At 40.0% G+C, this 26885-nt stretch overlaps 1 protein-coding gene across 5 annotated transcripts in view; it reads left to right on the top strand.

Annotated features, from left to right (window-relative positions):
• Positions 1-26885, top strand: part of setx (senataxin) — a 42154-nt gene that overhangs the window by 166 nt on the left and 15103 nt on the right. For 2 of the 5 annotated variants that reach the window (XM_049466590.1, XM_049466589.1), the window contains exons 1-10: positions 4853-5882; positions 11456-11650; positions 12856-13063; positions 14425-14534; positions 14784-15000; positions 15094-15213; positions 15512-15686; positions 15900-16008; positions 16624-20247; positions 22392-22482. In XM_049466590.1, the coding sequence (XP_049322547.1) occupies positions 11462-11650; positions 12856-13063; positions 14425-14534; positions 14784-15000; positions 15094-15213; positions 15512-15686; positions 15900-16008; positions 16624-20247; positions 22392-22482 (4843 nt within the window). In that variant the 5' untranslated portion in view covers positions 4853-5882; positions 11456-11461. Of the gene's footprint in view, positions 1-4852; positions 5883-11455; positions 11651-12855; positions 13064-14424; positions 14535-14783; positions 15001-15093; positions 15214-15511; positions 15687-15899; positions 16009-16623; positions 20248-22391; positions 22483-26885 lie in introns of those variants that run through there. The other 3 variants (XM_049466592.1, XM_049466591.1, XM_007256557.4) reach the window with 2 other exon arrangements.

Genomic DNA, 26885 nt, shown 5'->3' with positions numbered 1-26885 from the left:
GTTGTGTATGAGTGAGAGTGTGAGAGTGGTTTCGGTCTGTTGTCGTTGTCGGTTGTTGTTGTTGTTGTTTGTATTTTTTAAGCGTGCGCTCGCGCTCGCGTGCCTAAGATGGCTATCTGTGGAACGAGCGCTGCTCCTCCTTTCGATTCAAGTATTAGAGAACGGCAAAAGTTTCTGAACAGCACTTCCAGAGAAATGAGAACATTTTTATCATTATTCTACTGTTTATAGTTCAGTCTGTGTTGTGTCTAAAGACGTCACGCTTTCTCCCGGACAGGCTAAGCTAACAGAAAGCTGCCAGAGTGTAGGCAAAGTCGTCGACTTCAGCTTTCTAGCTAGGTAGCTAACGGTAGCTTAGCTAGATTAACCTAGCTAGATTACTAATAATATTACAAATGATCATTCAGTTCGGCTGTTTCGTATGAATTTACCCAGTTAAAAGTCAAACTGGTTTGTTTACAGGACATTGCTCTCTGTTTTCCTATTCAAATCTTCAGGTCCACCTTAAACACAGCAGGAGTTGCGTTCTGGCGCCATTTAAGGTGGAACTGCATAGTTATAACAACGAGCTTAATTTTTAACAAACGAATTCTAGGAGCAGTAACGTTACTTTTAAACAGTCCTTTAAACAACACCGTCCTCACTTTTATGGTCAGCTGACACCTTCCAAGACCTACAAATTATAAATTCTGTTCACAAAACCTGCATTTTGTCAATCCGTGTAATGTCAACAAATGGTTGTAAAAGTTGTTGTATTTGAGGACTGATTGGCTGGAAGTTGCATGTAACCTCCACTAAGAACTGCTTTCTAAAGCAATGTGTCTTGGGCATCAGATGTCCTGTGTCATAACCATTTGGTGTAATGATTTGCAATCTTTTCAGAAAGCTTTCAGAAAGGCAATCAGCATTATTTCAAAAGGCGTGTCATTTTAAGTTTCTCCAGAATGACAAGAAAAGAGGACCACATTTGCTTCAGTTTTAACCCATTCATGTTTTAAACGTGCACAGATAGTGGCATTTTAGGCACATGTGCCCCCAGTGGTAGCCTTGTTCAGAGGCCCAGTAGTGGCAGTTTGACTAACCTGAGTATTGCACTCCCCAGTCAGTATATTATTACATAATGCAGTATATTAGTGATGCATTTATTTGTGTTTTCTACCTTTTTCGTGGTATGGGATGCAGCATATTTGCAGGTTTTCTCTTATTTGCACTTATGTAATGTTCTGCACTCTGCCTACACTCAGCTGGTTGATGGCTGAAAACTAAAAAAAAATGCTTATTTTAGGGGTGCTGGAAAGTGTGTATCATTTGTGTCACTCTGTAAATTGCACTTAAATTACTCATTAAGTCATTTACAAGAGGAAAACTTTAGATATGTTATACTTTTTTCCATAAGTATTTAAATGTTAGTTATATGATGTGCTATTTTACTAGTTTGGAATATTCCATTCAGAAAGAGTCATCAGAGATCTTTTCTGAGAGAACTCAGAACTTTTTAAGATGACTTTTACTTCTCATAGAAATCTAGTCCCACCTCTGTTAAGTGAGGTCAAGAGTGAGCGATACACTGACCATCATGCTCAGGGCAAGGTGCTGTAAATGATGTTTGAGTTTGAGCAAGGCCTGATGTGTGTGCCAGATGGATTGGATATCCAATGCAACTTGCACTGGCTTGTGACATTCCTTGGTCAACAGTAGCGTGAGTACAGGTAATGCATCATAGAAGTCATTGCCACTGATGGTGAACAGTGAAGTGGTTGGTAGTGATTGTGACTGGCAGCGGATGGCTAGAATTTTCTGTACAATAAAAAAGCAATTCCACAATTTACATTTACATTCAGTGCAGGTTCCACCCATATCCTGCAGGTCAGTGCAGCGTTCTTTAATGAGACGTGGCAAAATTATGGGACACATACTAGCTTTTCCATGATGTTTTGAAATGAGCTTCCAACAAGCAATCCAATATAGCAGTCCTCATGCTGCTATTTATTTATTTTATTTGCTATTTAATATTTAGGCCTCATCCCCAGCAGTGTGCTGTCCATTGTCTAATGGCTAATAACCAAACTGGCCCTAACTCTTGAATCGTTTTAGATGCAGCGTTTGCTCAGTATAAATCTGCTGTAGTGTCTGTTATTTAGTTTAAAAAATAACAATACAATGACAGTTACCAAGTATCACATCATAAACCATTATATGGGTCATGGGTGTGAGGGGCAGTGCTATCTAAGGGTGTGCCTTATTGTATCTTATGCAATAGTATTTCAAACATGTTGAACACAATAAAAAAACATTGTGATTGTAGCGACATTATGGAAAGCAATCTATTTTGAATTTATTTTTCTATTTACTGTATGTTTGCAGTTTCTATGCATTTACTAGATGTATATAACTGTTATATGATGTTTATACTAGGGGTGTCACGATCTCGATATTTTATCGAAATCGAATCGAAATGAGGTCACGATCTCGAGTATCGAAGTCAAAAAGAGGATCGACGATCCCTCCCGCGCGCGCTACGCAAATAGTGCAGCGCGCTACGCAAATGGCGCGGCACCAACACAGCGCATCCTATTCATTTAAATAGAGATAGCCACTGCATGAGCGCAGTCGGCGGGAGTGTGATCACTGTTTTTATCTGTCCAACGGGGGAGGGGGGGCGGGGGTTGGGCGCGCAGGTTTTGTATCTGTATCTAACGGAGGGGTGGGTGCGCGCAGGTGAGAGCGTGTGAACTCGCTGAAATGCGTGTGTCAGTGTGACTTGAGAACACTGACTATAGATCACAGTGAGGTGGATTAAAAATCTTAAACTTATAATTGACTACACCTGTTGCTTTCCATTGAATTCAAAAAACATCTTTCTCTCAGATAAAGTAAACACAAGCGTGTTTCTGACTAAAATAAAAGCTTTTCAGGAGAGATATAAGTTATGTGTAAATATTTATAAGACAATACCCACATCACTTATCTAACCAGCCTGTACTGATTTCTGCCCCCCCAATAATGCTTTCAATAACCTCTTGTAACCCCTGGGAGCCAGGGGTTACACTCTAATAGCCTTTAATAGTCTTCAGTAGCCTTTAAAAGACTTACCTGGCGGCCGTGGTGTGTCCACTAAACTCCGTAGTTATAAACATCCTGAGGTTAGCAGCGCGCTAACTGACCTGTTTATAATGTAATCCGAGCAGTGACTCCGTGTCGGCTGTTCTAACCTGCTGCTGTTAGCTGCTTGGGCTGAAAGATGAACTGTAGTGAGCTGTATTATCCGGTTAGTGGGGTTAAAACCTTTATTTGTTTACAGAAACAGTAAAAACGGACTGGCTGAGCTCTGTAGCCCGTGGCTGGGCTGTACTGAAGTAGTGACTGAGTGAAGAGAGCGGGGCTTGTGCTGCTGCTGCTAGTGGTTGGATGAAGAACTGCAGCTTCATGTAATGAGCAGTTTCACCAGCCATCCACACACAGCTCTGATAAACTGCTTGTTTTAATAGTGCACACTGTTGCTACCAAAAAAAGTCACTAGATGGCATTACCATATATATCTTAATAAATAATAATAATAATATTTATAATATTTATAATAATAATAATAATAATAATAATAATAATAATAATAATAAATATATTATTTAAATTTTATGAGGCATAAAATAATAACAAGAAAAAAAAACAAGAAAATCGAGAATCGAATCGAATCGTGACCCTCAAATCGAAAATGAAATCGAATCGAGGATTTAGAGAATCGTGACACCCCTAGTTTATACTAAACAAAGCTTTGTTGTGGTAGTATTTTACTACCTTACTGACAAGAGTTTTGTTATAGTAAAAAACACAGCATATCATGATCATCATATATATATATATATATATATATTATACACACACACACCAGGTGCTGGTCAACGAATTAGAATAATTTGAAATAGTGCAATCATGAAATTCTTTGAATGCTTTTTTGGTGCAGAAAGCAAATCAGGTGTTCACCGCACCTGTCCTACTCGTTAGACTAATCACAGAACTCGTTACCTGGAAAAACATTTGCTCAGCTGAGACGGTAAGTGGTTGATCTGGAGACGTCAGCGCCGGTCTGCTTGTTCCACAAGTCGGTGAGCTCAGAAGTGGACTTGAACCGGTTGCTGACTGCGATCTTTCTCAGCTGCTTGTTGTCGCGAGCAGAAGTTTTTCGGACGCCGGAACAGTTGGTGCGCTTGCTGCAGTTTTTCTTGAGAGCTTTGCAGACGGAAGACTGGCTGATGCCGAGCTGCTCAGCAATTTTAGTTTGGGTCAAGCCTTGTTGGCGAAGGGCTTGAATTTGAGCCACTATTCCAGTTGAGAGGTCGCGCTGCTTACCCATGATTGATTTTACAACTTAGAAATTCTACTCAACCCTGACTTTATACTGCACAGTGAACACTCTTCACAGAAAACAAAAATTCAAGCATTTATTCTAATTCAATGAAACGGTTTCTCCATTATTCTAATTCAATAAAACAACAGTGTCACAGTTAAATGGCCTAAATGGGCCTTTTGGAAAGCTCAGCTGAGCAAATGTTTTTCCAGGTAACGAGTTCTGTGATTAGTCTAACGAGTAGGACAGGTGCGGTGAACACCTGATTTGCTTTCTGCACAAAAAATGCATTCAAAGAATTTCATGATTGCACTATTTCAAATTATTCTAATTCGTTGACCAGCACCTGTGTGTGTGTATGTGTGTGTGTATATGTGTATATATATATATATATATATATATATATATATATATATATATATATATATATATATATATATATATATATATATATATATATATATATATATATATGTGTATATGTATGTATATGTATATATGCCTCTTGAAATGATGCATGCCAGTCAAGTAGCAAGTGTGAAAGGGGCTGTGAACCACGGTTCGGACCAAAGGACCAGAGTGTGGTGCGACCAAAAGATGTGATTATTCGTGGTCCGGTTAATCTGCAGTGTAAAAACACTTGGTGTTTTCATCTTTCAGACCAACTACAATAATTAGAGGCAGAGTTTAAACATACAAGAGTTTACAAGTGGGTCTTGTTAGAATTTAATGAAGTAAATCTGTGCAAGGCAGGAAGAGCTGATTAGCACAAGGTTGTCTGGAGACTTCTGACTGCAAACATATCAGAAATATAAGATAAGACACACTGAGCTCATTATGTTAGTTAAGCTTAAGCCAGATAAAAAAGGAGGAGCTGGGGAAACTCCACCCGTTGAGGGCAGGGCTCCCTAAATCACCCTTTTCACAAGATTTTATTGGCTCATTTAATAACTTTCCCTTCCCACAAGGTATGTTATTAGTTAATTAAATGTATAAAAATTAATGCTTGTTTGACTGTTGTTCACAAACTGGTGTATGGGGAAAATCTGTTAAACCTGCCTGCATCTTTGGAAGCTGTACTTTTATTCTTTACTTTTGTTATTTTACAATACTTTAAAACTTCTGGTAATGGGGGTAAAAAGCCTAACTCCCTAGAGGGGTAAGTCAGCAGCACTACTGAGCGCCGACACCATCATTCTGCTGTGGGATGCGAGGGGGAGACTGATTCTGAGAGAGAACTAGAATGAAGCCCTATCCGGACGGGATTCATTTCTCACGGGGTCCTGGTGTAATTTTCTCTTTTATGGGGGGTCCTCTGTTATTTTAATTCCTGTTCAGATTGATCATGTCTGTGTGTTTCTCAGATGTCCTCTGATAAACGTACAGGCTGAATTACCTACTGTGTTTTTTTTTTTTTTTTTTTTTTTTTTAATTGCAATCTGGATGCAAGAGTTTGATCACTGAGTACAAGTGTGAAATATTTTTTACAGACCCACTCCAGACCCACCTTGGCCCTGAGGAAGAAGCGAATAAAGCGGTGGGTGGATGATTGTAGATTAAATGGGAGCCGTATCACTTGTTTCCACTCAGTGACTTATCTAGAACTTCACGAAGGCCTAAATTAGAGATGGAACTGATCCGATACAATATTGGTATCGACGCCGATTTTTTACATAATTTTAACGTATCTGATATCGTGCAAGCACGGCCGATCCACTTACCGATCCATCTTCCAGTCTGCAGTTTGAGGCGGACAATAAACCCGCCATAGCGTTAACACTTATTACTGATCTGGATTCCAGTTTCACAGCGGCTAACTGAGTGAACTTTAGCTGTTTGTCTACAAAAAAATGTCTATCTGGAGAGGTTTCACTTTGGAAATGCCGAACAGCAGGGTTTGCCTAATCAAAGAACCGCCTCTGCTAGCATCACGCCGACAGCTGCATTCTGGCATTGTGAATGTAATAAGTAAGTAATATGGAGCCATAATCCACATTGAATATCAAACAACGATGGCTGGACCCGGATATTCGCTCGTTGAGTAGGTATTCTGTGTTTAATTTTGGTATTCGGATATATTTGGATATAAGCCCAATAAAATCTAATCTAACGAATTTCAAAAGATCAAAAACGAAAAACTCAACAGAAGAGTAGAACAATAACGTAATATTACAATATTATTGCGTCTGGACAAGTAAGCAAAGCTATGCATTTTTTAAAATGTTGTACTACTGAACCGAGTGCTGGTATCAAAGTTCTGCATACTAGAGTTTAAATCATCTGCCTGATTGTGAGCCTTAATGCGAGCCCGAACCCGAGCTTGAATACCAGCCTGACTGACCCGATGCATAAACTCGATGAATGAATGATGATGAATTTTCACCGCTTTGTTTGGACCCTGTCATAATAAGCTAATAACATTTAATAAAAACAGAAAAATAGATATGAAATTGGAATGCTATATATATATATATATATATATATATATATATATATATATATATATATATATATATATATATATATATATATATATATAATGCAAAATGCTATAAGAAATATAATCTAATGAATTACAAAATACACTGCTCAAAAAAATAAAGGGAACACTCAAATAACACAATATAACTCCAAGTAAATCAAACTTCTGTGAAATTAAACTGTCCACTTAGGAAGCAACACTGATTGACAATCAATTTCACCTGCTGTTGTGCAAATGGAATAGACAACAGGTGGAAATTATTGGCAATTAGCAAGACACTCAATAAAGGAGTGGTTCTGCAGGTGGGGACCACAGACCACTTCTCAGAACCTATGCTGTCTGGCTGATGTTTTGGTCAGTTTTGAATGTTGGTGGTGCTTTCACACTCGTGGTAGCATGAGACGGACTCTACAACCCACACAAGTGGCTCAGGTAGTGCAGCTCATCCAGGATGGCACATCAATGCGAGCTGTGGCAAGAAGGTTTGCTGTGTCTGTCAGCGTAGTGTCCAGAGGCTGGAGGCGCTACCAGGGGACAGGCCAGTACACCAGGAGACGTGGAGGAGGCCGTAGGAGGGCAACAACCCAGCAGCAGGACCGCTACCTCCGCCTTTGTGCAAGAAGGAACAGGAGGAGCACTGCCAGAGCCCTGCAAAATGACCTCCAGCAGGCCACAAATGTGCATGTGTCTGCACAAACGGTTAGAAACCGACTCCATGAGGATGGTATGAGGGCCCGACGTCCACAGATGGGGGTTGTGCTCACAGCCCAACACCGTGCAGGACGCTTGGCATTTGCCAGAGAACACCAGGATTGGCAAATTCGCCACTGGCGCCTTGTGCTCTTCACAGATGAAAGCAGGTTCACACTGAGCACATGACAGACGTGACCGAGTCTGGAGACGCCGTGGAGAGCGGTCTGCTGCCTGCAACATCCTTCAGCATGACCGGTTTGGCAGTGGGTCAGTAATGGTGTGGGGTGGCATTTCTTTGGAGGGCCGCACAGCCCTCCATGTGCTCACCAGAGGTAGCCTGACTGCCATTAGGTACCGAGATGAGATCCTCAGACCCCTTGTGAGACCATATGCTGGTGCGGTTGGCCCTGGGTTCCTCCTAATGCAGGACAATGCTAGACCTCATGTGGCTGGAGTGTGTCAGCAGTTCCTGCAAGATGAAGGCATTGAAGCTATGGACTGGCCCGCCCGTTCCCCAGACCTGAATCCGATTGAGCACATCTGGGACATCATGTCTCGCTCCATCCACCAACGTCACGTTGCACCACAGACTGTCCAGGAGTTGGCGGATGCTTTAGTCCAGGTCTGGGAGGAGATCCCTCAGGAGACCATCCGCCACCTCATCAGGAGCATGCCCAGGCGTTGTAGGGAGGTCATACAGGCACGTGGAGGCCACACACAATACTGAGCCTCATTTTGACTTGTTTTAAGGACATTACATTAAAGTTGGATCAGCCTGTAGTGTGTTTTTTCACTTTAATTTTGTGTGTGGCTCCAAATCCAGGCCTCCATTGGTTAATAAATTTGATTTCCATTGATGATTTTTGTGTGATTTTGTTGTCAGCACATTCAACTTTGTACAGAACAAAGTATTCAATGAGAATATTTCATTCATTCAGATCTAGGATGTGTTATTTGAGTGTTCCCTTTATTTTTTTGAGCAGTGTATAAATTCGAAATATTGAACTGCAGCATTACAAAAGCCTATGTGCGTAAAAAAAGTGCAAAGGCCCTCCAGGCCCGAGGAAAGGGTGGGAAATCTTTTTTTTTTTTTTTTTTTTTGGGCTGGGAGACCATGAGAAATTTTGTGGTGAATTAAGGGGGCCTACAAACAACATATTCTCCCCGTTCTAACGAGCACTAATCAATTAATCTGTTTACAGCCGTTAGCCATTGCAGTTACCCCACTACGCTACGAGTCTTCTGAACAACCAGTGCAAAAATTTGTCTAGAGCCCTGTATGTAATATTTAATATTTACCTTTTTTTTATTAATTAATAAAAAATACTGATATGTGATTGGTTGGATCTTTTGGTTTGGTTCATGTGTGGTCAGCTTATTCACATTGTATGGCTAAATCAGTGTTGTGGCTAAAAAGCTATAAGGCCACAATAGCATGTTTGTGGTAACTGATTTAGTATATTTACCATATTGCATGACTCTAATTTTTGCATGTGCAAAAACTTTAGAAAGTGCTGACATAACACATAAATATTAACTACTGCTTTAGACATGCACTTACCTGGATTTGTATGTATCTTTTGTATGTATCTTTTGGCTAAACGGTCATATCCATGTATTCTGTCTTCACATTGCTCTCTTTACTGACAATTCACTCCTCTTACAGCTCCTTTGGGTGTTGTGGATGGTAAAGTGGACTTCCTTTCTAACAAAGAATTCTTTCTGTATTGACTAATGACCGCATGAGTGAACTCCCATTAACTTTATTGAGTTAGTGAACTCTTAATAACCTTTAATGGAGAAACATTGTACAACTCTGCATGAAGGGATCTTTGTTATTTAATGGACCCCGCCCCTGTGTCTGCGTCAACCTGTGACTTAGTATTCATGGCCTCGCCCACCTTTTCTTGCGACCGCCCATAGGCAGCACTAAAGCCGAAACATCTAGGGCTGGACCCGAATATTCGGGTATTCGGATATTCGTTCGTTGAGTAGGTATTCGGTTTTTAATTTTGGTATTCGGATATTCGTTTTTTTTCTCCTTTCCAGAGTTCCACCTCACTCTAACCACTTCTGTTCTCGCGGGTCCCGTCAGAATATCTTGCGCGCGGGACAGAACTGAACTGTTATTGGCTGGAGCGGGAGTTTAATCCAGACGATGCGGGAGCAAATTAATAAGAAAACTGTAATAATTGTAAAAAAAAAAAAAAACCTAAAGAAAACTCTCAACGCACAGGATGGACCGACACACACACGCACACACCGATGGTGTTTGGACTGGGGTAAGGAACGGGACCACACTATTCAGCGCTGCTGTTTTAATAAATATATAAGTAAATTTGAAGCATTAAATGTAGTTTATTTAATTTATATTAGGAACGTGGGGCGGGAGCGGCAGAAATGTGTATGGGGCGGGCGGGCGCGGGATTAAAAGAAGCAATTTTTTTGCGGAGCGGTAACGAGACAGAAACGTGGGAGCGTGGAAGAGTGGGTTTAAAAATCAGTCTCGCGCAGACCTCTATTATACATGATAAAAAAAAAATGCAGGCTCTTCGAAACTGATTTATATAATAAAACGTAAGGGGTAATGTGGCAACAGTAGGGGCTAAATCGGTTACAAAAGCCTGGCCTACAAAAATGATGTCTGAACGAATTTCCTCTTATCTAATATAATTTAAAATGGTTTAAAAATATAAAATAATTTCTAAGCAAACGAAATATTTAATATTGAGCTTATAGCCCAAGTGCAAAAATACAAAATCAGTAATACGGCTATGCCCTGCACAATCCTTAAACCGAAATAGACCAAGTACAATAACGTCATTAACAATGACTTTCCTCTACTCTAATATAATTTAACATGGTTTAAAAATATAAAATAATTTCTAAACAAACGAAATATTTAATATTGAGCTTATAGCCCAAGTGCAAAAATACAAAATCAGTAATATGCCCTGCACAATCCTTAAACCGAAATAGACCAAGTACAGTTTACAATGACTGTCCTCTAATATAATTAACAATGTTTAAGAATATAAAATACTTCCTGAACAAACGTTTTTTTTGTTTGTTTTTTTAAGCAAATAGCCTAAGTGTGAAAACACAAACAGCAATTTACTGGGCTGGCTTGCGCAGCGGAGAAACCGTGCAGCAGCCTCCTAGCCTGCTTACGCAGCGGATAAGCCGGTGTGGGGCAGCAGAAATTCCGGGATGAAAACACAGAAAAAATATGGGGTGAAAACACCAAAAAGTCCGGGGTGAATGTCTCGTCGGTCAGAGCAAATTGAACATTTTTCAGTGGATTAAAGGGGCCGTGATTTGCTTTTTTTTATTTTTATTTTTTTACCTCTTTTTAAAAACGAATATTCGAATATTCGCTTCGAATCAGTGCCGAATATCCGGAGCTCAAAAAACGCTATTCGGGCCAGCCCTAGAAACATCTCAGATAGGCGCGAGCAGCGATAGGAGTAGCATGGCAGATTGTTCCTGTGTTATTTGTGAAAATATCACATCGGTGTTCTTTGCTTTGCCCAGTAATTCAGAGCTAAGAAACAAATTGTTAGAATTTATCTATTGAACACCACCAGCGAAGTACAATTAAGAAGTAGGTGTATGTTTAAAACTGTTCTTGGCAGTTCTTGGTGTTTTGTTCTAACTGCGTGGATGGTTCTGCTGCGGCTCAGCCAATCGCAGGATGGAATTTTACTTTCTGGACCTGGACTACCCACCTCTTTGTGTATTACATAGGATCTCTGGTGGATTTTGCTTTTTACAGAGACTAGGTCAGTGGCTGAACTGACAGGTCTTTATACGGGTAGTCTGATGGATGCCTCTGCTAAACTGTCGGCCCCAAGTGTGTCTGCTTTAGGTGTGTTACAATTTGAGAAATGCTACAGGAAGTCATAGAAGAGTGTGTTTGTGTTTTTTACTTGCAGGTGGTTATGGCGACGTGTCTGTGGTGTAGGGCATTGGCGGAAAGTGATGCTGATGTCGCTGCGACTCTGCAGAGCTACAGCAATGGCGGGATGACACCAACCGAAAGGCAAGGTGCCAACGATGACCTCATTTACTGCTCAGATTGTGTGGAGAAGTACCATGAGTTGAGAGAAAGAGTACCTGCATTGCACGAGGTATAAACACACCACACAAGTATTTGCACACAGACCTTAAATACTGTCACACGTGAGAATATGCACCTCACGCGTAAAAAAAATAAAAACACACTTACAAAAAAAATTTGGATTCCTTGTACAATGTAATTGTTTTACAATCTCACAGCCCCTATCTGTGTTCACAATAGAAAATGAGACATTTTACAACTTCATGAAAAACAATTAAAAAAAAAAAAAAAAGGTTGGCACAGGACTATGTAACATGCCCTCCTGTTTTGACAACAGCCTGTAATTGTATTAGAAATGAGATGGATAATTGGTGGAGATTTGGGAGATTATAGCAGCTCAAAAGTCTTTGGTCTTCTTTGTAGGATTTTTGTTTGTTTATGGTGCACCAAAGGTTTTCAATTGGTAAAGGTTTTGAACTGCTGGCGGTTGCAGACATGCTTTCTCCGATACATGGGAAGTCAGCCACCGCTTCTTTTCAAGCTGCTGCAGCATTGCAGAGTAGCCAGCGCACTTGGAGGAAAGCGCAGTGGCTCAGTTCCGGTACATCCACTCACAGACGCCCTGTGCTGCAGATATCACCCTGGTAGTGATGTGGGGAGAGAGCGCCATCTACCCACCCGGAGGGAGCAGGGCCAATTTTGCTCCCTCTGGGCGCCAGCAGCTTGATGGCAAAGCTGCATGAGCGGGGTTTCGAACCTGCGACCTCCTGCTCATAGTGGCAGCGTTTTAGACTGCTGGACCACTCGGCACCACCATCTATTTTAAATAATATTTTCTAGTCTTTGCAGTTTTACCTTAAGTAGAATTTTTCTGCTTCTATGGTGCTGTGCTCCTCAATAACACAAGTTTATACTATAAAAATGAGTTAGTTTTCAAATTGCTCCTCCAGCTGTCTCTATTTGTTTGTTTTATTAGAGTTCAAGCACCGAAGGTGCGTAGAACCCTATTGTTTTTGTTCTTGTTGATGTCCTTATTCAAAAGCATATTTACAGCCTAAACCATAACTTGTAGAGACATGAAACTTGGTAGGTAGATTGTGTCTGTATAGATACAACTCTGTCAAGCTTAAAATTAAAGTCTTGGACATAATTTATTAACATGTACTGTGTGTGTTTTTTATATTTTCTATACAATGTTCAAAACACTTCTTAAGACCCCCCCCCCCCCTTCATTAATGTGTTGTTAATTTACTCCATTAACCCTTTCTGTTTCAGCGGCTCTGGGAGATTGAGACGACTCGTCTGCTTGAGGTGTTCCGCGAGATGTTTGATAGCGAGATGGAAGAAGATGACCTGTACTTGGTTGAAAATGGCAAGGAGCAGCCCATCTCTGGGATTTCTCTGGATGAAATTCACGACCGGCTCCGATCCCCATTTATGGAAGTGCTGAAATATCCTTATCTGCTGTGCCACCAGGGCCTCTGTAAGTCAACTATGTTTTTGTTTAGCGCTTAAATGTTGATTTGTTAAGAACAGTAATTAGGGCAAGCCTGAGGGTTTAAAAAAAGATTCTATGCATTAACCTGTAACCATTTCATAGAATTGACTCAATCGGGATGTGTTTTTTTTTTTTAAATAAATATCAGCATTGCTGTTCCTGTATCCACATCATGCCACATGAGCAAAGTCTTTTGGCAAAGTTTTAGCAAAGGGCCTCTGTAGTCCAGAAGTACCTTTTAGAAAAGTGCCCTTTCACTGGTACATCTCCAAATGAGACTGCACTCAGGCCATATTTGATGTACTCTAAGGGCCTCAGATGACTTTAAATTCGTCAAAACACACACACACACAAACATATACACACACCCACAGAAAAAAAAAACTCTGGGTGCTCTTGATTCTGGATTTTTCTGGAGTTTACAAGGCAACAATAGGCAGACAATGGGTGTTGAACACACTTAGGACCCTGCCAAGTCATGCCCTCCTCACATGTATGCAACAGTACCATGAACAAAACAAATTCCTTATATGTCTAAGGTTAACTGCAATGTAAACTAAAGCTAAAGTTTTGCTGCCCTCTCTTTTCACAAACTCAAGATACCCTGAGTTTATGTGGCAGAACTTTTTGTAATAGTGACTCAAAACCCCAGAAATAAAAATCTGCCTTTATGCTGTATGTTTAAACAATGGGAGAATGCCCCAATCTGGAGCCTGCCCCTGTACATTTATCCCTACCTTTAACCACCAATCATTTGGGTGAAAAGCCCAAATACAAAGATGTTCAGTTTGATTTTATACATAAAGCAAATCCAAATAAAAAGCCACTAAAGCAAAAATAGAGAAAAGGTTCCTCAAGTGGGTACAAAATCAGCATTTGTGCAGCATAACCTTTCTGTATCAACTTCTCCTGAATCTTTTGTGTCTTGCCAGTGGTAGCAGGCTTGTGCACCCGACCCCCCAATGGGTGTGTAAGTGACATGTACTGTCTAGATGCATCTAGATCCGTAACACTTTCTCTAAATGTCTCCACACTGACTTGTGTGCCTTACACTTAAATGTCTCTGGCGTTCAAATAAGACCTTCAAAATCTTCTCTAATCATGTTTTAATCATCTGTACCTGATTCTACATTCTACAACCCCAAAACAGAAAATGTTAGGACATTTTATCTGGACTTTGATTCTTAGTCTGTAATTAAATAAAATTAAATAAAATTGTTTATTAATTGTATGTTGTTTCACATCCATTCCTGTATTTTATGGCAGCAGCACATGGAACATATTAAAGTAAATTTGGGTTAAATGCTAAGCAATCCAAGGTTTTTGTCTTTGTCTTTATTTTTCAGGTGAAATGGTGGTGAATGTTTTGTGTAAAATGGAAGAGTTGAACAGCCCTCTACATGCTTTTGAGAAATATCAAGGAATTTATCTACTCATGGTGCACCCAAATGAAACGGTACATTCTTTGGATCTTTTTTGTTCTTTTGTACATGACTGTGTGGTGGAGTTCAGCATAATGGACCCTGTCATGAAAAACATTTCCCTAAAAAAGCAACAAAAAATGTAAAATAACATTTAACACTTGCGTTTGTTAGTCCTGGCTTCTTATGACCCATTTTCCTTTACCACCTTTCTCCTTATAACTGGTTAACTTATTGCAAGCACAATTACTTCTGTTTTATGTTGTCCTTGTTCTCTCTCTTAGGTTCGTCGCTGGGCAATAGCCACTGCCAAGTCTAAAGGCAGTGTGGACAGAGACAGCTTTTACAGCCTTCAGGAGGCTTTCTTCTGCATGTTCATGGTACTTGAGCTGGGAATCACTCTAAAAGATAAAGACGTGAACACATTCTATTCTGGCAGTCTGCCGCATCATTTACCCCTGCATCTCTATGACACAGAAAATGAAAAGAACTACTGGTTAGGTTTGTATAAGATTGCATATCTTTTCTTTCTGTTAGGCTCTACCAGTTTAATAATTAATTGAAGTGAGTCTGATACTTTCACACCTGTTCTAGGTATCTGTATGTTACTGATGCAGCTGGACTCCCAGGCGATGGAGTCATTGTTCATGGGCCCAAATAAACAGTGCAACATTCCCCAGTGCATCATGAATACCATGAAAGAAGAAAGAAAAGGTGAAATACTTGTACTTGTGTGTCTGTTTTATATAATCAGTTGGCAGAAAGTATTTTCCAATTCATTGACTAGTATTCCCATCGTCACATGATGGAACTGGTGCTGGGAGGGTGCAGTAAAGCACGGATTACCGACTTGGTAGTAAACCAAGAAAAACTAAACTATTTTAATTTGCTGGTGGTTTGGGTGAATTAAGAGTTGCTAATTCCTCTTTCAGAATTATGCAGTTGCATCAGTTTCTTTCTTTCACACAATCTTTTTCAAGATATATATGTTTTATCTCCCCTCTCTCTCCAGGGAAGAACATGGCCTCAGATCCATTTTGGCCAGCTTTGCAGTGTTTCATGGTCATTCTCGACCGACTGGGCTCAAAGATCTGGTGTGAGATTGACCTGCCAGGTGCTTTTGGAATAATCACTCAAGCAGCCAGCTATGTAGCTGAAGTTCAAAACATCCGACAAAAAACCAAAGGGTATGGGGTCACTAGTGAACTGAAATTACACTCTAGTAAACTTCTCTAGGTAGTAAATCCATTGCTGACGCGTTTAAAACATTTTTTAAATGTATTGCTATCTACTTTCCTCCTCAATTGTAAAATGACTAAGATCTGTACTGCAAGTATTCAGTATTATTGGGTGGATGGTTTAAAAGGTATAAAAAGCTGAAATGTGCTAATTCTCATCAGGACAAGAGTGAAGGAGGAGCCTGACAGTGATGACTATGACGATGATGACAACATGGTGACATGCAGTCAGATGGTGTATGATCATTACCCCACAGACCAAGCAAACAGAGTAAGACATTACTGTTATAGAATAATGCTCAGAATGGTAAGTGTTGGACTATAGTACAACCAATCATAATAAAACTAGTGGTGTCAATCAATTATAAAATGTAATCAGTTTAATCACAACAATAATCTGTGATTAATTGCACTTGTTCTTAAGATGCAAGTTTTTATAGTGGACATTTAAATGGAAATAGTGAAATAAATGTAACAAATGTAAAATGCAATTATATTTATTAGTGGTGTCAATTAAAATACTAGTATATATTTGTATGTTTGACGGGAGATTAAGACGGCATGAGGGGCTGGAATAAAGAATACATAAATAATTGGATAGAGAACCAGCAGCACATTGTTGGCCGTCTGGAGGGACCTTTGGCGGCACATTGCATGCTTGGTGCCGTAATTACTTTGCTTTAAGAAAATAATGCATTACTGATTCCAAATTAATAGCGTGTGTTAAAGCTATAACGTTGACAGTCCTAAAAAAATATTTTAAACAAATTTACCTTACTGATTACTCAATTTGGTTAATTGGTGTTTTCTTGTACACTTGCTTGAATAACCTTTCATTTACTTGATTTAATGACTGAACTTTTTTTATTTTATTTTTTTTCTTTAGGCGTCAGGCTGGTCATCCAATCGCAATGAGAAGAACATCAATGAGATTATTGAGGACATGGGTTCTCTGGTTGATGGCTTGCAGTCAGAGATGGGACAAGGCATTCGTGTGTATGGCAGCACGTTTCTTTGGTTCATCCCTTATGTCCGCTCTGTGATGGAGCTAGGTGATCTTGGCAATAGCTTCATTGATGAGGTAATGCAGTACCTATACACTGAGGTAAACAAGGATGTTCTTTCTGGAGAGACACAAACCTGGGATAAGGTGACTGAGTTCTTCATTATAATCCTCATTGATATAATTGAGCTGCTTTTGGGCAAAGGCTGCATGAGAACCCTTCACTACTGTGCCCCCACTTGGGTGAAGGTGATCGTGCAGTGTTCTATGCTTGAAACTTGCATCAACGCAGTCCCAAATAGGAGGAGTGGTTCTTATAGGGTCACTTTTGCTTCATCTGCTTTTGGTAAAAGAAACCAAATATTGGCAAATGGAGTTTGTGCAGTTAGTCAAGCCAGCATGAGGCTGATTCGCTCACTCTTGAAGGAAGGGGAGCGGATTGTTAATGTCACAGTCACAGACTTGGCAAGGTTTCTGGACCTCCTTAATAGACACTTGCGAGGAAACAAAGTGTGGGATCTTCAACCCTCAGACTCTAAAAATCTACAGAATTGCATAACCATGCTCCTGAATGCAGTCGTGGCTAGAACAGCCACAACTCCTAATGTTCCATCAGCTCCACCCACATCCCCAGCGGATCCACCAGAAAATGTCATGTATCCTAGTGCCACGTTTACTGACCCTCTGCAGGAACCTCGATTCAAAAATGCAGCTACAGGTCCATGTAGTGCAGTTAATTTCATGAAAGAAGAACCACTGTGTGAGGAATACAGAGATTATTTCTGTGACAACCTTGAAGATATTAAGCCAAAGAAGGAACCTTGCAGCCCAGTACCAGTTTCAAAATTACAGCCTACTCTAGAGTTAAATCATTTAAAGCCTGACTTCAACAAAATAAACGAAATCAAATGCAAGTTGAATGACAGTTCGAAGATACAAGCTTTTACCAAGAGTAGGCTTGATCCGATTGAACAAAACCAAAATGAACATGGGCATTTAAAAGAGACTGTAAAGATAACTCCTTCAAGCAGCAGTGATACAACCTCACAGTCTACAATCTCAAACTTTGCTAAAGCAGAAAGGCCTTCTAAAAAGAAACAGGACTATGATTATGACGACGAGCCCCTTAATGTCCGAAGGAGACGCTTAAAACAAACTCATGAAATATCATCTAGTGAAACTGAAGATTCAAAAAGTGGCATTAAAACATCCATGCAGGTTTCAAGTCATGCAAAAGAAGTGTCTGATTTAATAGTCATTTCAGACGATGAAGTTGCTACTACTGACCAAATATTGGCAAGTGATTCCTCTTCAGAAAGTCCAGTCAACAGAGTAGCATATGAACCTTCTTCAGATCATGACTTGAATGAGAGTCCAGGTCGGGAATATGATAATGATTTTAGTGAATCCCAGGTATTTGAGTTTGAAACCCAAGAAAACATCGCTTCAGCCTGGACTGACCCATACGTTGACCATCCAGTCAATAATAAAAAGCCTAAACGTGACTGTTCACTCAAAATATCTACAAGTCCTGCCACTGTTGAACCTACTTCAAGCTGGGTTAACAACACACAGCCGGTCACAGATGAGGAAATTGAGAAAGCCTGTCAGGAAGTTGAAGAGCAGGTCAGTAAGCAGCAGCTACAGGATGCGCCTACTTCAAGCACAATTGTGCCACCAAAGCCAAAGAGTTCTGCTGCGAAGTGGGACAATTTCACAAAACCCAAATCTGTGCCTTTACGAAGTCCCACTAAGAAACTTGACCTGGGTGATAAGAGGGGCCAGCAATGTTCAAACAAAAAATCTCTTCTTATCGAACCACTAGATCGAAAAGTCAAAAAGCGGCGCAGCTCTCTCAGCACCGCATCTACTGAATGTCCTGTTTCTTCGGTCACTCCCTCAGCCAGCATGGTATCGGAGAGATCATCTTTTGTTTCCCGTGATTCACGTCTGTTTCCATCCCCTGCCATAGTCCCACCAAAGAAGATCCGCAAAGCTGTTGAGCCGGAATCAGTAGCCGAGCGTATGGGGCTTAAAAAGAAGGAGAGAAAAGCATTTGATCTCTCGCAACGCACTTTGGACACTTTGGGTGAGCTTCGCACTCACGGTCAGAGTGTGCATGTCGAGCAACCTCAGAAGTCAAAAAGGGTCTGTCGTAAGAGCAAACCCCAACCCCAACTGAAGCTGGCAGGGAAAGGTGGAAAGAAGTTGCTTGCATCTCAAGATATGCAGTACTTTAGACAGAGCAAAGGGATGCTTAAGAAATCAACACCAGCGAATGCAACACTGTCCAAACCAATCAGGAACCATGTGCCTAAGAACCTTCCTAAGTCAAAACGTACAGTTGAAAACGTGCTTGAACCAGGAGAAGGTGAGGCGGAGGATGACTATGATGAGGAGGAGGATGATTATCAAAAGTTTCTTCCCTGTTCTCAGCCTGATCCTGCCCGAAAGAACCACCAAAATGACAGAGACAGAAAAAACGTAAGTGAATCCCATAAAATAAAACCTATATTGTTTGACGCTGAAAGTAAAGGACCCAGTCCCAATCAGGTTGCTGACAGAAACGAAGACTCCACAGCATCCAATACTGACACAAAATGGGTAGGCTATTGTGTTGATGATAAAGATTATGATGAAGATTTATGGCCACTAACACAGAATGAGTCCATTGACATGGAGTTATGCACTCAAACTGAGGAAACTGAGGCTAACTGGGAGTTCCCTCTCACACAGAGAGACCCTGTAGACATGGACATTGATATGGACAGCCAGCCCCATGCTTCTGACGGAGGTCCTGATGTGCAGACTAAACCTCAGCCTGCTTTCATTGTCCAAGATGCACCTCCTGCTGCTTTAATTCAGAAACCTGTAGATGAGAGTGGGTTATTCCTAAAGCCTGGCATGTCTCCTGTTTCGCAGAAAAAAGCGAAACCGTCCACAACTAAAATCTACGCGCCCAGTTCACGCATTGATTCTTTGGTTGGGGAAATGGAAAAAACGACAAAGACTAAGGTTGTGCGTCCACCACCAGTTATACCACCTCCATCAAAAACCGTACCGCAACCGTGTAAACCACAGAAGGCTGTACCACAATCATCAGCACTGCCAAAAGCCATACCACAGCCCTCACCAAAAGCAGTACTGCAGTCTGATTTTAAAAAGCCTCTTCCGTGCCTTCGTCGTCCTCCTCCAGTCCAGGGACTCAAGTCAGCAGTTCAAAATAACATTGCTTCCCATCCACCTTCCTACAAGACCTATTCCAGACCAGAGGACCCTGTCGTAAAGTCAGCAGTAACTAGAAATCAACCTCAGTGGTTTGACCAGTCTCTTCTGACCCAAGCCATTTTGAAGTGGGAGTTCCGCATGTTCGAAAACTACAGAGGTAATGGGCTGCCGGATGATTTGTGTCCCTGGCCACTGAAGGAAGTGCCAACGACATTTTCTACCCACGAGGAATATTTCAGCACCATGTACCCACTTCTTCTCGCCAATTTGTTTGAGGAGGTACGATTTTCTTTCACATTTTGTACTCTGACTAGGGCTGGGCAGTATAAATATATCATATAAGATAATAACAAATACACTTCTGAGACAAAACTACATGTTCCAAATTTTACACCGGCACTTTTAACATTCAGTGCCATATCCTGTATGTTAGAGTAGCCTAGTAGCTCTAGCAGCATTTTGTTTTCAACAACTGAAAAGCAGTTAAAATTACACTAATTAATGATTAATGAATGATGATGATTATGATGATTCTTCAAATAAATGCTGTTTCCACTTCAAGTAGTAGTGAACAAGGGAGACATTTAAAATATTTACTTTTGGACTTTTTTTTTTTTTTTCCAAAAGCACACTAAGTAAATGTTCATTTTAAGATTGATTTTCTTTTTCTGTAAATCTGGGCTGAGACGGTCATGTCTCGTACCCATGTGAAAGAGCTGATGGCTGAGCGTTAGTGCTGGGCGCTATACCAGTTCATACGGTATACCAGAGGGGAATAGAACCGGTATGCATTTCTCTCATACCGCCACACCGCTGGAGGCGCTGTGGAGCGCCGTGCGGAACAGCACTGCCGAAGAAGCACTCGCAGGCGTGTAGGATCAAAAGCTTGACTAGTGCTTTCCTGCCTGCAGAGAAATGAGTACAGCTCCTGCTGTCATTTCTACTGTTTAAGTGTTTTATCCCAGTAATAGAAAGTAACAGTAGCTCTTTTAAATATCTTAATACTGAATGTATTTGTTAACTTGAGAAATAAGGGAATTGTGGCTGATTTTTAATACTTTAATGCCTCTAGTGGCTTCAATAACAATATATTATAATATATTTAATACTTAAACATTTAGTATTTTAGGTCCATTTATAGTATGGCGTATCTCTTTCTTAGGTCTATTAACATTATTCAGCTGTTTTTCTACTTAGTTTGATTTCTTTATATATTGTGTCATTTTGTGGGACAAAGTGAACCCTATGCTAATCAAAACCTTAATTTAAAGCCTAAGTGTTTTATATTAAATGTACTCCTAACAGTACAGTATCTCAAACCTATATTAAAGCCCAGTCATGCAAAAAACAAAAAGTAGAAGTTAATAAAATAAATGCTACAAGGGAGTCCTTTTTTTCCCCCAACTCTCCTAAAGCTTGTCAGCTGCTCCAAACTTAAATTGTTTGTCCCCTTTTTTCCCATTACTGTTTTGTTTATTTGTGCATTTTACTACATACGTAATGTCCTCTGACTTAATTAAACAGACATTTATAATAGATATGGATGCTCCTCTCTCCTGGTTTTGAATGGCTATTGTAAGAAAAGGAGAGCAAAGTATTGTATTCTAATCTTGCCGAAGAAATGACAAGACAGTACACAGTGACTGTGATCTACCAGTTTATTTTATATTACTGTGGTTTACCAGTTTTGGTATAGTGTCTTATCTATTCTTCAGCTCTTTATTTCTGCTAATAAAGTCTGATTTCTTCATATATTGTGTAACTTTGTGGGGAAAAAAGTAAACCCAATTGTAATCAAAGCCTTAATTTAAAGACTTAGTGTTTTACTGTATTGTTATGAGTATATAAATTATAACTCACAAACCTATATTAAGGCCCAGTAATGCAACAACAAAAAAAGAAATACTGTGATATACCGTGAAACAAACAGAATCCTAAATACCGTAATATCCATTTTAGGCCATGACGGTCAGCACTACTGAGCACGTTGAGATTTTATAACACCATCTGAATGAGCTGTCCTTTGTGCATGCCACACTAAAATCTTCTCAGTTTTGATTGGCTGAGGAGCATCATTGTTGATATTTACATGCACTGCAAAGACTCCACTGTAAAGGCTAGTTGAGCTACTTAAAATAAACACTGTGGAAATTTTATATGGTTCTAAATAGTTCAGAATGTATGAAATAGAAGTTAGATCAGTTATTTGGAGATGGTTATGATTAGATGAGCAGCAGAATAAAGTATTCTATCTCATATGAAAATATCTTTTTCTTTCTTTCTTTTTTTTTTTTTTTTTTTCCCCCAAATACTTGATATATCGCCCAGCCCTAACCCTGACCTCATATTTTACTATCCTATGAAATGTATAGAAAGTTCTGTGATGTGTTTTGTTTTAATTTTAGTGTTCTGTTGTCCTGCAGATGGTCAGTGAATGGCAGAGGAGTGGGAGAGTTGAAATTTCCCTTAAAGTTCAGGGATTGGAGTCCACCAATCACACCGCTAGTTTCACAGGTACAATCAGTTTATAAGAAATGTTGCATTTGGTGACTGTCATGACTTCACATTTTACAGATTATTCTTACATGCTACAGGTGAACTAGTACATTGGCAAACAACCTTAAATATCGAGTCAAAAGTTGCAGGACACCCTTTTAGTTCAGAATAGAGGTTAGATCGGGCCCAAAAAATCCGACCCGACCCCGCCCGAGCCCGTGCACGTTCTGCCCGAGCCCGACCCAACCCGAACCATAAACTGTCATTATGAGCCCGAGCCCGCCCCGCCCCATAAACTGGCTGTTTTCGAGCTGTTTGAATGAGCGAAATATGATCAGAATTATGTTAAATTATACTGTAACACAGTAGCATAGAACTATTATTAATTAAAATGATTTTTAAGAACAGCTAAACACAGTGCTGCAGGTCAAACGCGGAGGAATGTGGTGGGAAATCTCGGCCCGAACCGACCCGACTTCGGGTTGGGCCTCGGGTCAGGTCGTGTTCGGGCAGAAAATCTAAGCTCTAGTTCAGAAACAAAATGAAAGAGAAAAGGACTTCTCTTAATACCCTAGTTCAGTGGTTCCCAACCTTTTTCTTCAGGGACCCATATTTTTACCATTGTAAGCTTTGGTGACCCAACATATCAAGCCCCAACAACCCCCCCCCCCTCCAAATAAAAAAAATATATACACTTACGTCTTTTACATTTATTACTTTAATATATTTCAATAATTCACCCTAAAATGAACTTCATTATAACATTGCCTGCTCAAACAATACAGACCAATAAGAAAAACTTTGAAATTAGGCTTTTACATAAACTTAAGAAAATAGGCTATTTGTAAAACACATGTCTCTTCAAAAGTAATATAGGCCTACTTCCATATGAAAGAAGCAACAACACAGAAAATGAGGAATAACTTATAAAATAAAATAAAAATAAATAAAATAAAAATAATATCACATGAATTTCACTGTTTTTCCTTCTTCACCTATTCATTTACCTATTGTAAACACTTCGGCAGGCAACAACACAAACTGAGTAGGCCTAATAATTTGTAATATTACCACAGTATTAATTTCACTGTTTTTTTATCTCCTTGTTATTTGACTGTTGTAAACACAACTTAACCCAGGCAACAACACAAAAAATGAGGAACGTATGATATTACCAATTTCAGTTTTTTTTTTTTTTTTTTTTTTTATCTCGTTTTCATTTGACTGTAAACACAACCTAAGCCAGGCAACCTAGCTTTTAATGAGAGCTCTGCCACTGTATTTCTTTAGCCAGTGATTCGATGTCTGGCGTGACTTTGGTAACAGCCAAACGAAAGTCGCTGTGCACATCCAGTCTGTTGCGTGTCTTTGTTTTGATGGTGACCAGAGCGCTGAAAGCCGTCTCTGACAGGTACGTTGTGGCGAATGGCAAGATGAATCTGGTGATCGCATGATTAGCAAGCCTAGGAGCGACACCTGGTCCTTTTGCCAACCAAAACTGCTTGAATCCATGCTCATCATAGAACCGCTTGCAGACGGAATTGGACTTTATATCCATGAGCTCATCCTCTGCCTGGAGGTGCTCCACATCATCTTCTTTTGCGAGAAATGGGTCCATCACCCATGCGTCTTTTGAGACAAGTTCATGAATATCCGAAAAGCGAGAGTGCATCTCTTCTTGAAGTCGATCCATGTGGCAGGCGAATTGTGTCGTCAAAGCATCAGGTAACACCCCGCCTGATTGTTGTAGTAACAAAGGAAAATGTTGTAGGTCCCCCTTTTTCAGTTTATTTCTTCTGAACTCCACTTTGCGCACAAACGCATCCACTGTTTCTTTGCACTCAATGATGGTTCCGTCTGCGCCCTGCATACGTTTGTTTGCCTCGTTGTACAGACTGAATATATCAGCAAGATATGCAGTCTTGATTAGAAACTCGTCTTTCATTTCGTCTGCTAATTTCTGGTTGTGAACGGCGAAGAATTCCTGTATTTGGTCTTTCAGTTCCATGAATCGCGTCAGCACTTTCCCCCGGGAAAGCCAGCGAACTTCGGTGTGAAGTAGGAGTGTCTGGTGCGTCTCGTCCTCACACAGCTGTGCAAAGATTCTTCTGTTGACCGGACGAGCTTTTATAAAGTTCACTATTTTGACCACAGTCTTTAATGTTTTGTTCAGGTCTTCGCAGATATGTTTGCCTGCCAGTGCGTGCCTGTGTACCATGCAGTGAAACACCAAGCAGTGCGGGGACTTCTCTTTCAAACGGCTATTGAAGCCCTTATTTTTCCCCATCATTGAGGCAGCTCCATCAGTGCAGCATGCCACTATATTTTTGTAGGGTATGTTGTGGCTTGTGATGTACGTGTCAACTGCACTGAAAATATCCTCTCCTCTTGTGGTGGATTTCAGATTGACAGACATAAGAATGTCCTGTTTTACCTTGGTCCCCTCGATGTATTGTGCGTAAACAATGAGGATTGCTTCCTCGGCCACAGTGGTGGTTTCATCCAGCTGGATGGAAAAGGGACTGGTCTTCAGTTTTTCGACTAGTGTGTTCTCGACATTCCCTGCCATTCTGTCGATTCTGTCTTTCACTGTGTTGTTGGACAGTGGAACAATCTTAAATTTGTTAGCCACCTGAGGTCCACACATTCTCTCGGCCATTTTAATGCACGCAGGTTTAATCAGTGTCTCGCCAATGGTGTGTGGCTTTTTGTCTTTGGCAATTAGAAGAGAACATTCAAAAGATGCAATCGTTGCCTGCCTGTGGTCGCTGCCAGCCCTCAACAAGCTGTCTTTAATGTTCTGTGGCCTGTTAGCAACAAGAAGCTCTTTTTTTCTTAGAAAAAACTCCTTCGGTTTTCCCACCGTCTCCGGATGTTTTGTGGTCTGGTGTCGCTTTAACTTGCATGGCTTCAAACTTTCGTTCGCTAGTTTGTCACGGCAAAATATACATTCAGCTCGAACTTTATCCATTGCTTCTATGAATCCATACTCTATAAAACTTTTCTTGGTACCCCCTCTTTGACCTTTTCTTTTTGACACATTCTTCCTCTGTCTCTCCTACCTGTGGCGTAGCCATCTTTCCCTCCCTCAGGCCTACTCAGTAAGTCACAATGCAACAGCGCCCGCACGAGAGGGAGTCACGTGGTACGCTCTGTTTCCTGCGAAAACTCATTTTAGTTATCATTTTATTTCTCCGACTCGGAGATGGAGTGCATATAGCGCCAGATTATGATTACTGCATTACTCCAGTGACAGATGCTTTAGCAAACAAGTATGAGGCACTGGAACACCATTAAAAATATAAATATATTATTTGAAACGGAAAAATTTAAAATACACTTAAAACTAAAAACATTATTTGAAAGGGAGGATTATAAAATGCACTTAAAACAAAAAATATATATTGTTTGAAAGGGTGAATTATAAAAAACACATAAAACGAATTATATTATTTGAAAGGGAGAATTAGAAAATGCACTTAAAACTAAACATATTATTTGAAGGGAGAATTAGAAAATGCGTTTAAAACGAAAAATATTATTTGAAAAGGAGAATTATAAAATGCACTTAAAACTAAAAATATTATTTGAAAAGGAGAATTATAAAATGCACTTAAAACTAAAAATATTATTTGAAAGGGAGAATTATAAAATGCACTTAAAACGAAAAACATTTGAAAGGGGGGTTTAAAATAGACTTAAAACGAAAAATATTATTTGAAAGGGGGAATTAGAAAATAGACTTTAAAAAATGTTATTTAAAAGAGAGAATTAGAAAATACACAAATTAAAAACAACGTTTATTATTAGACCAATAGGCATCCACATGCTGCAGCATTTCCCACCACCAGCAGAGTTTCATACAATGTTTTTATTATTTTTTTTACATGAGGAATGAATAATAATAACTATAATAATAATACATAATAATAATAACATTGTATGGAGCTCCAGCGGCCTGAAATGCTGCAGTGCGCGGCGTTATTCAGCGCGAAGATTCACAGATTCGATCTTGAAGCTCTTCTCTGGATTACTCCTGGGTGCTGCGGTGGAAGCTTGAATGATGTGCTGAATATGTATTATTATTTTATTGTTATTTTTTTAAATCCTGAAGACATCGCGTATAGAAAGCCATACTGCCTGCTGACCGGAGTCAGAAAGCAGAAATGCTTCTGCCATAGACGAAACCGGCAGCGTAGTCTTATACAACTATTAGTCTTCGTTCAAAAACAGAATAAATGTTTAATGTAGCACTTAAATTTTGTTGCTTCTATGCATATATTTAATTAATTAATAATTTTATAATTAAATGCTTTGTCATTTATTCAACATGGGCTATATATGGTATTAAAATTAAACCCCTCAAAATCAAGAGGTCTTCGCGACCCTCCGTGAATCTTTGGCGACCCATAGGTTGGGTC

This window comes from Astyanax mexicanus, chromosome 17 (genome assembly GCF_023375975.1).
Source record: "Astyanax mexicanus isolate ESR-SI-001 chromosome 17, AstMex3_surface, whole genome shotgun sequence".
NCBI lineage: Eukaryota > Metazoa > Chordata > Actinopteri > Characiformes > Acestrorhamphidae > Astyanax > Astyanax mexicanus.
This window is presented reverse-complemented; position numbering and strand designations above follow the sequence as displayed.